The sequence below is a fragment of the Scyliorhinus canicula genome, chromosome 9 (genome assembly GCF_902713615.1).
Source record: "Scyliorhinus canicula chromosome 9, sScyCan1.1, whole genome shotgun sequence".
Taxonomy (NCBI): domain Eukaryota; kingdom Metazoa; phylum Chordata; class Chondrichthyes; order Carcharhiniformes; family Scyliorhinidae; genus Scyliorhinus; species Scyliorhinus canicula.
This window is the reverse complement of record NC_052154.1, coordinates 63,993,687-64,008,509: the sequence shown is the minus strand read 5'-3', so window position 1 is coordinate 64,008,509 and position 14,823 is coordinate 63,993,687. Positions and strand designations below refer to the sequence as shown.

The window sequence follows — 14,823 nt, the reverse complement described above, 5'->3', positions numbered from 1 at the left end:
CCAAACCTGGCTGGTCCGACACCCCGAATATGGCCTCCCGGGGGCCCGGGTCCAGTTTCACGTGCACCATTTTAGAAATGACCCTAAAAACCTCGTTCCAGTAATCCTCTAAGCTTTGGACAGGACCAATGAATGTGATTAGCAGCCCCCCCCCCCGCAATGTTCACACACATCTTCTACTCTTTCAAAGAATCGGCTCATCCTCGCCCTCGTGAGGTGTGCTCTGTATACCACCTTTAGCTGTATCAGCCCCAACCTCACGCACGAGGTGGAGGCATTCACTCTCCGGAGCACCGCACACCAGAAACCCTCCTCCATATCCTCTCCCAACTCTTCCTCCCACTTTGCTTTGATCCCTTCCAGTGGTGCCTTCTCCTCTTCCAAAATAGCTCTCTAAACCGCTGACACTACCCCCTTCTCCAGTCCCCCTGTCGTCAGCACCTCTTCCAGTAATTGGAGGTCGGCTCCACAGGGAAGTTCTGTATCTCCTTTCTGGCAAAATCTCGAACCTGCATGTATCTAAACACTTCTCCCTGCTCCAGCCCATGCTTCGCTTCCAGCTCCTTCAATCCTGTAAACCGTCCCCTAAGAAACAAATCTTTTAGTGTCTTAATCCCCTTCTCCTCCCATTTCCGAAAATTTCCATCCCACATCCCTGGCTCAAATCAGTGGTTCCCCCGAATCGACATTTCCCTTGACCCTGCCCCCAACCCGAAGTGTTGGCGAAATTGCCTCCAAATTCTCAATGAAGCTATTGTTTCCGGACTCCCCGAGTTTTTCCCCGGGGCTATCGGGAGTGGCGCTGTTGCTAGTGCTTTCACCGACTCACTGCACAAACTCTCCTCTATTCTGCCCACTGGGAATCAACCCCTCTGACCCAGCTCCGCAACGTCTACATTCGCCGCCCACTAGTAATACATCAGGTTCAGAAGACCCAAACCCGCTGCCTGCCAAGACCCAAATTCCTGTCTGTAGCAGCACCTTTCTAACTCTGGCCACCTTCCCACCCCATATAAACAAAGTAATCCTTCCCTCAATCTCTCTGAAAAAAGCCTTTGGCAGGAAAATTGGCAGGCATTGAAAAATAAACAGAAATCGCGGCGACACGTTCATTTTAACCGCCTGTACCCGACCCTCCAGTGACAGAGTGAGACCATCCCACCTTGCCAGATCAGCCTTCACACGCCGCACCAAACTAGAAATGTTGTACCTGGGGAGGCCCACCCCCCCCTCCCAGGCAACCTGCATCCCCAGGTAACAAAAGTGAGTACCTGCCCTACGGAATGGCAGCCCCCCTGCCCCTGCCCCCACACCCGGCTGAGACACCACAAAATACTCACTCTTGTCTAGATATAGTTTGTACCCCGAGAAAGACCCAAACACTCGAAGCAGCTTCAATATTCCCCCTATCGACATACTTGGTTCCGACATGTATAACAGCAAGTCATCAGCATATAAGGAAACCCTATGCTCTATCCCCCCCCCCGCACTATTCCTTTCCATACCCCCAAACTTCTTAATGTGATGGCCAACGGCTCAATCGCAAGTGCTAACAGCAGGGGGGACATAGGACAGCCCTGCCTCGTCCCACGGTGGAGAGAGAAGTGTCTCGAGCCCTCGGCTCCTTATATAGTAGCTTTACCCAGTTTACAAATCTTGGTCCAATCCCAAACTGCTCCAGAACTGCCATCAAGTACACCCATTCTACCCGGCCAAACGCCTTCTCAGCGTCCAATGCCACAACCACCTTGGTTTCCTTCCCCTCAGCCGGTGCCATAACGATGTTCAATACCCTGCTAACGTTTGAAAAGAGCTGTCTCCCTCTCACGAACCCCGTCTAAGCTTCACCTATCACCTTCGGGAGGCACTCCTCCAGCCTATCCGCCAGTACCTTCGCCAATACTTTTGCATCCACATTCAGAAGTGATATGGGCCTATACGACCCACACTCCGTCGGATCCTTTTTTTTTAGCAACAGGGAAATTGATGCCTGTCTCAAAGTTTGTGGCAACACCCCCTTCCCTATCGCCTCTTCAAACATCCCCACCATCAGGGGTGCCAGCTTATCCTTGAATTTTTTATAATATTCCACCGGAAACCCATCCAGCCCTGCCACCTTCCCCGACTGCATCCTCCCAATCGCATCCTTTATCTTCTGCTCCACTATCGCTCCTTCTAATGTAGTCCTGTCCCCCTTCCCTAACCTCGGCTACTCCAACCCATCTAGAAATTCCTGACCTGTACAACCTCTTATAAAATACTTCAAAAACCTTGTTAATCAGATCCGGAGCCACCACCAACTTCCCTGCCCTATCCCTCACCTGAACAATTTCCCTTACTGCTGCCTCCCTCCGGAGCTGACCTAACATACTTATCTCCATGTTCGTAAACTGCACCCCTTGCTCGTCTCAGTTGGCGTACCGCCTTCCTGGTAGATGGTCGGTCAAAGCTCGCCTGTAGTTCTTTCCTCTTTATCAGCTTCGCTGGGTCCCCATCTTCTGCATAACCCCTATCTACCTCGAACATCTCATCTATTACCCTCTGCCGCTCCAACCTCTCCTCTTTGTCCACCTTGGCCTTAAACAAAATCACCTCATCCCTCACTACCGCCTTTAGAGCCGCCCAAACAACTGCCTTCAACACCTCATCCATACAGTTGAAACCTACATATTCCTCAATTACCGTTAAAATTTTGTCACAGAACCCTTGGTCCCGCATCTAATTTCCATCCCGGCCTGTGCGCTAGCCCCTTCTCCAGTATCATATCCACCCAATGTCGCGCGTGATCTGACACTGCAATTGCCGAGTATTCCGACCCTTGACCCCAGCCAGCAAAGCCTTCCCCACCACAAAAAAGTCGATCCGCGAGTATACCTTATGGACTGCTGAGAAAAACGAGTACTCCCGTTCCCTCGGGTGCAGAAACCTCGAAGGGTCCACCCCTCCCATTTCCACCATTAGCCCAGCCAACGCCATTACCCCCTGATGGGACCAGCGAGCGTGGGCGTGATCTGTCCAACCTTGGTTCCAGTCGTCCCCCCCCCCAACTATCAGTTCGTGTGTGTCCAAGTCGGGGATGGCCCCAAACACCTTCTTTGCGAATCCCACATCGTCCCAATTGGGACCGTATACACTTAACAGCGCTACTAATCTCCCCTCCAGCGCCCCTGTCAGAATCACATATCTACCCCCTGATCTGCCACCACCTTCTCCATCTGGAAGCGTACTCTTTTGCTGACCATTACCACTACTTTTTTGCTGGCATTACCGCTAAAGTGATAAGAAGGGTTGATGAAGGTACTGCAGTGGATGTGGTGTACATGGAATTTAGCAAGGCATTTGACAAAGTCCCACATGGCAGATTATCAAGAAAGTGAAAGCCCATGGATACAGGGCAATGTGGTAAACTGGATAAAAAGTAATAGGAAACAAAGGGTCAATGGCTGCCCCTGCAATTGAAAAGTTGTTTCAAATGGTGTTCCACAGGGCTCGGTGTTGGGACTCTTACTGTTTGTGTTATACATTAACGATTTGGATGTGAACGTGGGGAGCTTGATTGGGAAATTTGCAGATGATATAAAGATTGGCTGAGTGGTGAGCAGTGCAGAGGATGGTTATAATCTTCAAACCAATATAGATGGATTGGTGGAGTGTGTGGTAAAATGGCAAATGGAATTTAACACAGAGAAGTGTGAGGTCATGCATTTAGGGAGGTGGAATAGTTGTAGGGAGCACACTATAAATGGGAACATACTAAGAGGGGCAAATTAAGTAAGAGATCTTGGCGTACAGATACACAGATCCCTAAAGGCAACAGTTCAAGTAGACGAGGTTGTTAAGAAAGCATATGGAATGCTCTCCTACATTGGCAGAGGTACAGATTATTAAAGTAAGGATATAATGTTAGAATTGTATAAAGCACTGGTGAGGCCACAACTGGTGTACTGTGCGCAGTTCTGGTCACCACATTACAGGAGGGACGTTATTGCTCTGGAGAGAGTGCAGAGGAGGTTTACAAGAATGTTGCCAGGGCTAGAAAAGTGTAGCTACAAGGAGAGATTGGATAGGTTGGGATTATTTTCCTTGGAATAAAGAAGACTGAGGGGTGACTTAATTGAGATGTACAAAATAATGAGGGAAAGAGATAAGGTGGGCAGGATAAAATAGTTTTCCCTGGTGGAGAATTCTAGAATCAGTGGACATAGATTAAAGATAAGTGGCAGAAGGTGTAGATGAGACGCGCATAAAAACTTTTTTACGCAGGGGGTAGTGGGAGTCTGTAATTCGCTGCCCGAGTTGGTAGTGGAGGCAGAGATCCTAAACTCTTTTAAAAGGTACCTGGATCTGCACCGTAGTGCTCTAAGCTACAGGGCTATGGACCAGGTGCAGGAAGGTGGGACTGGGAAAGGTATCTGGGTGTCCTAGGCTGGTATGGACAAGATGGGCTGAATGGCCTCCTTCTGTGCTGTAACTTTTTTATGATTCTATGAAATGCATGCTGAGATATAAATATTGGCCAGTACACTGGGGATAATTCCCCAGCTCTTCTTTGAACAGTTCCATAGGATTGATTGCATCCACCGATGGATATTTTGGGCTTTGGTTTAACATCCCATTCAAAAGAAGTGACCTCCAACAGCAGTGCATGCCTTCAGCATTGCGGAGCGACAGCCTGGAATTTTTTGCTCAAGTCTCTGAAGTGAGACTTGAACCCATAACTTCCCGACTCAAAAAGGCAAGAATTCTACCATCCAATTACCATTACACTTTCTAATTTCTCCCTTGTAATTGGAAAAGGGAATCAGATGGTGTGGAACAGGAATAGGCTTCAATGAGCCAGTGCATTAACGTTGGGTGATGTTTCATTTGAGACGGCTCACTCACCCTCCTCGGCAGTGCTTATGTTCCCAGATTTCTCCTCACTCAGTCTGGCGACTACCTTTAGAACATGGGCCTCCCTCAGAAGCTTGTCCAGTGCGTAGATCTCTCGGCATCGCAGTGGTCCATAGATACCCAGTTGCTGCAATATTGGTGTTGATGTGTAGAAAAAAGATTGGACAACTTATATGTATATAATACATTTAAATCAATAAAACGCTCTTAAGGTGCTTAACAAGAACATTATAAATAATATATTTTTAACACAGAGAAGGTGGCGATATCAGGAGTTATGACCAATAGCTTGATCAAAGAGGTAAGTTTTAAGGGGCATCTTAAGTGGAGAGGTTTAGGGAGGGAATTGCAAGGCAGCTGAAAGCACCACCTCTAGTGGAGCACTGAAAATCAGGGACATGCAGGAGGCCAGATTAGTCGGAACGCCTGTAACAATGAGGCGGTTAGAGTTGGACAAGATTACAGAAATAGGAAGGGATAAGGCCATGGAGGGATTTGAACCAAGAATGAGGATTTTAAAATTAACATGTTATTGAACAGAAAGCACATGAAGATCAGCCAAAACAAGGCTGATAAGTGAATGATCCTAGAAGCAAGTTTAAAGATACAGGCAGCAACGTTTCGGATGAGCACGTATTTGTGGAAGATGAGAGGCCAGCCAGGAGAACATGGGAATAAACAAGTTATTACAATCCCAGACCAGACCCTAGCAATGGCTAGGATACTGGACTGAAACCCCAATATTTTAGTCTATTTGTAAGACTGTGGAGAAAGAATGATTTGCTCCAGGAGTGATTGTATGAGGAAATAGGGATTTGGTATATTTAAAACTAAACTTTATTACGACTACAATATTAAACTTTTTAACTTCACAACTGAAAAGAACAGCTTACAATTACACCTTAAACACTACTACTCAATTTCCCATTAAACAACATGAAAAGAAACATACAGATCTCAATCTATCTTACTGCGTGAGAATTGTGGACTCTGAATCAGGCAGATCAAAATTTAATTCCTCTCGCCAAGGTTTTCTCCAAAAACTTGAGTTTTTCAGATTTTGGAATATACTGAGCATGTGCAAAGCGCTTTGGGAACTGCTTAGGTGCGGCGCACGTTGGGAATTATGCATCGCCTGGGAGCTTTGTGGGATTTCCCACTGTGACATCACGTCAGCACTTGAAAAAATAGTGCGGATTTCAGAATTTTCCAGATAAGGGATGCTCAACCTGTAATGCAGATAGTGGGAAAATATTTGTCAGGACATTAAGAGAACTCCCCTGCTCTTCTTCAAATACTACCATAGGAGCTTTTCCATCTACCCAAGAGTGCAGATATTTCTAGATTTAACGTCTCATGGAAAAGATGGTGCCTCTGATAATGATCATCTTGCCAAACATAATAATCCTAATCTTTATTGTCACAAGTAGGTTTATATTAACACTGCAATGAAGTTATTATGAAAAACCCCTAGTCGTCACATTCTGGCACCTGTTGGGGGACACAGAGGGAGAATTCAGAATGTTCAATTCACCTAACAGCACATCTTTGGGAACTTGTGGGAGCACCCAGAGGAAAGCCATGCATTCACAGGGAGTGACCCAAGCCGGAATCGAAGCTGGGACCCTGGCGCTGTGAAGCAAAAGTGCTAATCACTGTGCTATTGTGCCGCCATGATGGTGGAACACTCCCTCAATACTGAACTGGGTTATGTGCTGAAGCCACTGGAGTGGATCTTGAATTCACAACCTTCTGACTCAGCGGCGAGAATGTCACCAGAGCAAAGGTTGACATCCAAAGTGGGACAAAACCTGGAAGATGTATAGTGGCAAAGCCCAATTCAAATTTAATCCTCAAATTAGGCACAGGATTTGAATCATGGACCTCACTGGGCCTGGCTGGAGCAGGGCAGCTCATTATAGACTAATTTTTGCAATCATCGGCTCAAAGAAATTTAGCAGTGTAACTTGACAAAAATGCAAGCTGATAATGGCATGGCCAGGGCAACTGGGGGTTTAGTGAACCATCAGCATAAGGATAGACAAAGTGCAGAGGAAGGACAGAGAAGGAAAATGCATTAAAGTCTATTCGGGTAAGAAAGAGAAATGTAGACAGTAAGAAAGATTGGATTACGAGAGAGATAGAAGAAAAACCAAAGGAATAGAAAATAAATAATATTTTTAAAATCTAAGAAAATAGTTACACAAAGGAATGAGATTGAACACTTGAAAATGATGTCCATTCTGGGCTAGAGAGGTTGATTGCTATGCTTCAACAATCACCGCATTGCGAAAAGGCACTTAAAGCCTGTAATTACCAAACAACATGTGTTTGATGGGTAATTCTTGTGCAATTCCAACAAGTTATTAAAGATAACAGGGAGGTAAATGCGAGATGCTGTTTATGCAAGTGAAATGGTGAGTGGAGTAAATCTACCAGCAAATTCTGGAGATTTGCAACGTATGACAGTTCTCGAATTGTCAGAGCTTGTTGCTGGTTGCTTTGTCATAAAACTGTGTGCATCATTAACATACCATTACTTATCCAGCAAGTCTCATATTTCACTTTGATTTCCTTCATTCAGATCACCCCATTTTGGTCATTCCATTCCAAAGGAAAATTGTTTTGATTACAGATCGGCGATAAAAAGTAAAAACCACATTCTGAATTGTGAATTATATTTTCAATCAGTTTCTGCAGCAGACGTTACTCTCCATAGATGGTCATGTTGCAAAGGGTGAAATGACGTTTGAAATTGATTTACAGTGTTTCTGTGCCATCAGCTGACTGAAAGCAGTACTACAGGACTGATATAGAGAGGATGCAGTCAACTCCAAACTGGAACACTCATTCGGATACACTTATTCAGCCCCGGTCTCCTTACATTAATCAGCTGGGGCTATCAATAGACAGACAAGTTAATGTAATAAATAGTGCTGCAGAAATCCAATTTAATATTGTATAATTAAGTGTGCTGTTCTATAACAAAGGAAGCTTGTTCACGAACTGTAGCCAGTCAAAGTGAATAGATTCCACACAGCAGGTACGGCACTCTCCTCTCTCCAGTCAGTGAGTACAGATTCCACACAGCAGGTACGGCACTCTCCTCTCTCCAGATACAGTGAATACAGATTCCACACAGCAGGTACGGCACTCTCCTCTCTCCAGTCAGTGAGTACAGATTCCACACAGCAGGTACTGCACTCTCCTCTCTCCAGTCAGTGAATACAGATTCCACACAGCAGGTACGGCACTCTCCTCTCTCCAGTCAGTGAATACAGATTCCACACAGCAGGTACTGCACTCTCCTCTCTCCAGTCAGTGAATACAGATTCCACACAGCAGGTACGGCACTTTCCTCTCTCCAGTCAGTGAATACAGATTCCACACAGCAGGTACGGCACTTTCCTCTCTCCAGTCAGTGAGTACAGATTCCACACAGTAGGTACGGCACTCTCCTCTCTCCAGTCAGTGAATACAGATTCCACACAGCAGGTACGGCACTCTCCTCTCTCCAGTCAGTGAATACAGATTCCACACAGTAGGTACGGCACTCTCCTCTCTCCAGTCAGTGAATACAGATTCCACACAGCAGGTACGGCACTCTCCTCTCTCCAGTCAGTGAATACAGATTCCACACAGCAGGAACGGCACTCTCCTCTCTCCAGTCAGTGAGTACAGATTCCACACAGCAGGTACTGCACTCTCCACCCTCCAGTCAGTGAATACAGATTCCAGTCAGTGAATACAGATTCCACACAGCAGATATTGCACTCTCTTCTCTCCAGTCAGTGAATACAGATTCCACACAGCAGGTACGGCACTCTCCTCTCTCCAGTCAGTGAATACAGATTCCACACAGCAGATACTGCACTCTCTTCTCTCCAGTCAGTGAATACAGATTCCACACAGCAGGTACGGCACTCTCCTCTCTCCAGTCAGTAAATACAGATTCCACACAGCAGGTACTGCACTCTCCTCTCTCCAGTCAGTGAATACAGATTCCAGTCAGTGAATACAGATTCCACACAGCAGGTACTGCACTCTCCTCTCTCCAGTCAGTGAATACAGATTCCACACAGCAGGTACGGCACTCTCCTCTCTCCAGTCAGTGAATACAGATTCCACACAGCAGGTACGGCACTCTCCATCCTCCAGTCAGTAAATACAGATTCAACACAGCAGGTACTGCACTCTCCTCTCTCCAGTCAGTGAATACAGATTCCACACAGCAGGTACGGCACTCTCCTCCCTCCAGTCAGTGAGTACAGATTCCACACAGCAGGTACGGCACTCTCCTCTCTCCAGTCAGTGAATACAGATTCCACACAGCAGGTACGGCACTCTCCTCTCTCCAGTCAGTGAGTACAGATTCCACACAGCAGGTACTGCACTCTCCACCCTCCAGTCAGTGAATACAGATTCCACACAGCAGGTACGGCACTCTCCACCCTCCAGTCAGTGAATACAGATTCCACACAGCAGGTACGGCACTCTCCTCCCTCCAGTCAGAGTCAAAATTCACTCTATACAGCTGGCACTGCATTTGGCATTTGTGGAATTCTGTTGATAAACTTCTACTTGATTAGGCAATACTGCTAGAGATATTAATTTCTAATGGGTGCTAATTTAATGGTTCAATGCTGCATTATCTTATGTGAACTTCCACTGAAGGAGCTGGGCTCCTTTGACTTGTAAATAATTGTTAAATGAAGTATAGTTTAACCCCAGTCTACCCATGTGAAGCTTGAATTTGCTCTAGTCAGCACAGTGGCTAGCACTGTTGCCTCACCGCGCCAGGGACCTGGGCTCAATTCCAACTTCGGGTGACTGTGTGGAGTTTGCACTTTCTCCCCATGTCTGAGTGGGTTCCTCCAGGTGCTCTGGCTGCCTCCCAATCCAAACATGTGCAGGTTAGGTCGTGTCCAAAAGGTTAGTTGGGGTTACTGAGATAGGGTGGAAGCCTGACCCTTGGTAGGATGCAGAGGGTCGGTGCAGACTCCATGGGCCAAATGACCTCCTTCTGCACTGTAGGCACTCTATGATTTATTTGCTGTTATGTCGGAATTAAACACCAACTCACTTTAGATCGTGTAGATCAAAACCCAAGTTTCAAGTATGAAAGCGGATGCTGGAATCTGAAACCAAAAAGAAAATGCTGGAAAATCTCAGCAGGTCTGGTAGCATCTGTAGGGAGATAAAAGAGCTAACGTTTCGAGTCCAGATGACCCTTTGTCAAAGCTTTGAGACCTGCTGAGATTTTCCAGCATTTTCTTTTTGGTTTCAAAACCCAAGTTTCAGCAGGATTTTTAACAGACATCTATCTATCCCCTTTCACGAACCGTCTTCCAGTGTGTCGGAAAGCAGGATGGAACTCCTGTAACTGTACTTTAACAACACAACCTACCTCACACACACCGTTTATGCTGTTTGTTAGCATAAATGAGCACTGATCTATTTTGACACAGAGCTTTGTGGTATGTCCACAGTTTCAGTAACTATCAGCACTGCAGATAATGTAAGAATCCGACTGATGTTTACCAGTAATAGTCTGCTGCAGTTATTCAAGTGTACAATCAGAACCTGGTCCAAGTGTTCATTCCCTGTTGTCATTGGAACCGGACTCCCTTCGGAGCCACTACCGACTCCAGTATCCTCAGTTAGTGCTTCGCTGGGTCCCGCAGCAAGTCCACGTGCTCTACTGCTGTGCCTGCTGGAGAAGCAGATATAAAGTCACTACAATAGCTCGAGACTGCTTCACTTACCCATTTAGGAGGCAAACAGACAAACTGATCTTGCCACACCTGTCTCACAAGGCCAGGGACAAGTAATGGTGGAAGGTGTTTCGCGGAGTGGAGGTGATGATGTAGGGGGTCAGCAGAATGGGATGAATTTTGTGGCTGGGGAGGGGGGGGTCTGGCTTTCAGTACCCACCACCCACTCACTTCCTGATGCCACACTGAGTGCATTAGAACAAAGCGCACCTCCTCAGGAGACCACAAGGGTGGTTTGCATTCCCTGCTCCCCGTGTGGTGAAAGTCCTCCCATCACTAGGTTAATACTAGTGACAGTGGATTGAGGCCCTTGCCGTCATTGCCCATTTAGGGGACTCAATTGGCCGTAGGGCGAGAAGGCCGACCATGGGCCTTCCCACCCCAGATTTTGGCAGGAGGCAGGATCTGACATGATGAGACGGTAATTTTCAATTGTCTGCTCTCTTCCTTGGTGATGGCTTCATCAAATACCTGGGACATGCACCTTAACTGTCGAATTCCAAATGACACGGATTCAATATCCCAGGCAAACTGCCTCCTCCTCAAGGTGGGTGAGGCATAGAGACTCTTCAATGAGGTACCGCCACCCTACTGCCAAAAAATAATAGATCTAGGGGACACAATTTAAACATCAGGGGTCTCCCATTTAAGACAGAAATGAGAAGAATTTTTCTCTCTCAGAGGGTGGTGAATCTTTGGAACCCTCTTTGTCAGAGAGCTGTGGAGGCAGGATCAATGAATATGTTTAAGGCAGAGGTTGATGGATTCTTGCCTACAAGGGAGTCAAAGGTTACCGGGAATAGGCAAATGTGGAGTTGAGGCCACAATCAGATTAGCCATGATCCTATTGAGTGGTGGAGCAGGCCTCAGGGCTAAATGGATTACTAATGCTCCTAATTCACGTGTTCATATGTATGTAAACCATCACAACCTACAACAAGCTTTTATGTAAAAATACTTGCATTTATATAATGTTTTACAGCCAATGAAGTAACTTTGAAGGATAGTCATTGTTGTAATGTAGAAAACATGTTAGCTAATTTGGACACATATAACTCCAACAAGTAGCAATGTGATAATGAATAGAAAACCTGTTGTTTTGTGATGTTGACTGAGGGACAAATATTGGCCAAGTCACGGTGGATAACTCCACTGCTCTTTCACAAAATAATGTTGTGGGATCTTTTTACATCCACATGAGCAGGCAGCTGGGATCCCTGGTTTAGCATCTCATCTGAAAGGTGGCATCTCCAACAATGGAGCACACCCTCAGTACTGCCGAGGTAGTGTCAGACAAACTACTGCTGTCAAGTATCAGTAAAGATCATTGTGCTCAAGCCCTGAAGTGGGACTTGAACATCCAACTTTGTGACTCAGAGGCAAGAGCGCTAGCAACTGAGGCACGCCAACTCGATAGTGCCTTTAACATAGACAAATGTCCCAAAGATACTTCACAAGAGCATCCGATGACCAACATTGACATTGGGTCACATAAGTAGATGTTAAAGCAGATAGGTCAACGGCTAGGCTCAATGGTTAGGTTTTAAGGATCGTCTCAAAAAGAAGGATAGAGAGGCGGACAGTTTTAGGGAGGAAATTGCATAGGTTAGGACCTAACAGCTGAAGAACAGCACCAATGGTGGAGAAATTAAAACAGAGGATGAAGTGCAAGAAATCATAATACTTGAGGCACAATTTTGAAAAGTGTAGATGAGCAGAGACACCTTAGTATCCACATTCACAATTCCTTAAAAATGGCATGGCAAATTGGTAAGGTGGTTACAAGGATATAGTTTTGAGGAATAGAATATAAAAATAATAAAAGCTAAAACCTTTCATCGCTGCTTAGGCCTCTGCTGAGATATTGTGGATGATTCTGGACACCACTTGAGCAAAGATGCGTGCAATAGAAAGGCTATAGAGGAGGTTTACCAGATCTGCTAACCTTCAGTTATGAGGATTGGCTGGGAATATTAGGACTGTTCTCCTTGGAGCAGGGATAATTAATGGTTGACCTAATAGAGATTTACAAAATGATGGGAAGGTCTTGACTGAGAAAAGCTGTTTTCTCCAGTGAGTGAGTCAATACCAGAGGTTAGATTTTAAATTGATGGCAAAAATCTGGAGGGGAGATGAGGAAAAACATTTTTGGGATCTGGAACATTCTACCTGTAAAAGGCAGTGGAAGCTGATTCCGCAAATCACTTCAAAAGGAAGCAGGACAGTCAAAGGGGAATTTGCAGGGTTCTGGACAAGAAGCGAGGAAGTGGCTACTTTTTTGAAGAGCCAGCAGGAGCATGATGGCCTCTTTCTGTGCTGCAAATTTCTATGATTTCAGTTTGCTGGACTTCCCACAAGAAATAGGCCATACCTTCCCATCTTCTCTGCCTCGTCTTCTGAGAATTCCGAATCCTCCATGTCGGATGTGTTGAGAAAGTCAAAGCTCTCCAGTGCATGTTCAACAGTCAGGCTGATGCTTGATGCTCTGCTCCTGTTCACACCCTGCCTCTGCTGCAAAAAGACAACACTTTATATTCAGCAAATATAAAGACTTTATCCGATTAATCTTACATCATTTTTGAGCCATTGTGGAAGGTACTTTAAATGGAAGATAAAACTACCAAGTGTCCCACAGCCCAAGGGTCATTTTAATGGAAGCCCTTTAATCACTAAAACAACCTGACTCCAGGAAAGTAGCTTCCCCTTGACTTTCCTTAATTAACATTTCAGAGGTGGGCTGCAAGTCCAAGAAGGAAATCTAGTTAAAATCATTCAATTTATTGAGACAAAGCGGGATTGAAATCTAGCACAATTAAGGATCAATTTGGTGTCTGTTCTTCAACTGGCTACTACATGAATTGGGATTTGACAAAATGGCCTTTTTAAAAAGGGTTGAAATGAAGATTTCCGATCCGAACCACTGAGATTAGGTCCACTTACAATGGATTGCCATGCTCTGTATTCACAGTCACTGTGTTATGGCCAGTACTACAGCTGATAAAGATACTTTAATCCTCCCAATACACACAGCCAGATAACAAACATCTCTGAAGATTGCCGTTATCTCTCCCTCTCACTTCCTCACGGCCGTCACACAATATTCTGGCAGTAGGTGGCGATGCTGGATTAGGCTCGGCCAATTCCACGCTAATCACGACAAAACTCCTCTTAAAAAGCAATGTTTAATTTTCCTCCATTATTGATTGAGGAAACCTCACTAGCTTCTTGAATAAAAGTTACTCAGTCAAAAAAGAAAGGCTTATTAAATTTGAAAAGCACTCCAATAGACAAAAATGAAGGGCATAATAATAATGGATGGGAAATGCATAGAAAATGCCACAGAAAACAGGGACTGGATAATACAGGGTAGTGGTTGGGTTGCTGACCAATAATCCAAACAAAAAAATCAAAAACAGCAAGAGAGCTTGGTGGACTGCTATCTTTTAAATCCCAATCCTGGTTAACTGCCCATTCCTACAAAATACCCATCAGTTAACAGCACCCACACTCCACTAACGATGGGGCAATTTCTCTTCAATACTAATTAATGTACTTCAGACTAACAAACAACATCAATTAGATATCTGGCCCTAGAGTACTGATTACTGCAAAGAAAGCTCATTGAATGGCAGAGCCAGCACTCATTTGCAACAGTAATCTGCAACCCAGGATGTTTCAGATTGATGTCTCGTGTTGGCAGCCAGTCTGTTGGCAGCAATCAAGGTTGATGAATTACTGGCATCAGCAACTCAAACTGATCAACACCCGCCACCGAAACTGCAGCAGCTTCATCAAGGAATTGGATGGCCAATGATCAGGAAGTACTACGTCTAAAAGCCATCACCAAATAAAAGCAACCACTCACATGGGCACCACCCACCTCTTATTACATGTCTCTCGCTCAACATGTAGCTCATATTGGTATTTCGTTGCCACGTGGTTCTGGTACTGGACCGGTAGCTCAGACCTCAATTCCCACCACCAGACCAGTTAGGGAAAATTGTTTACTGTTTGTAGGAATCAGAAAATGAATGCAGCCCAGTCATCAATGTGTCCTTCAGGAACGGGAATGTGACACCCACAACAGCTCTGGCTAGCATCCAGTCCCTCACTACTCACTTGCCTCATATCACCTTCAGTCCCAACTACTGACAAG

At 45.5% G+C, this 14,823-nt stretch overlaps 1 protein-coding gene across 2 annotated transcripts in view; it reads right to left on the bottom strand.

The window, feature by feature from the left end:
• Positions 1 to 14,823, bottom strand: part of ripor1 (RHO family interacting cell polarization regulator 1) — a 229,897-nt gene that overhangs the window by 25,086 nt on the left and 189,988 nt on the right. For both annotated transcript variants that reach the window (XM_038806778.1, XM_038806779.1), the window contains exons 14-16: positions 13,039 to 13,178; positions 10,435 to 10,603; positions 4,885 to 5,020 (exon numbers count right to left, since the gene is read on the bottom strand). In XM_038806778.1, coding sequence (XP_038662706.1) covers positions 4,885 to 5,020; positions 10,435 to 10,603; positions 13,039 to 13,178 — 445 coding nt within the window. The remainder of the gene's footprint in view (positions 1 to 4,884; positions 5,021 to 10,434; positions 10,604 to 13,038; positions 13,179 to 14,823) is intronic.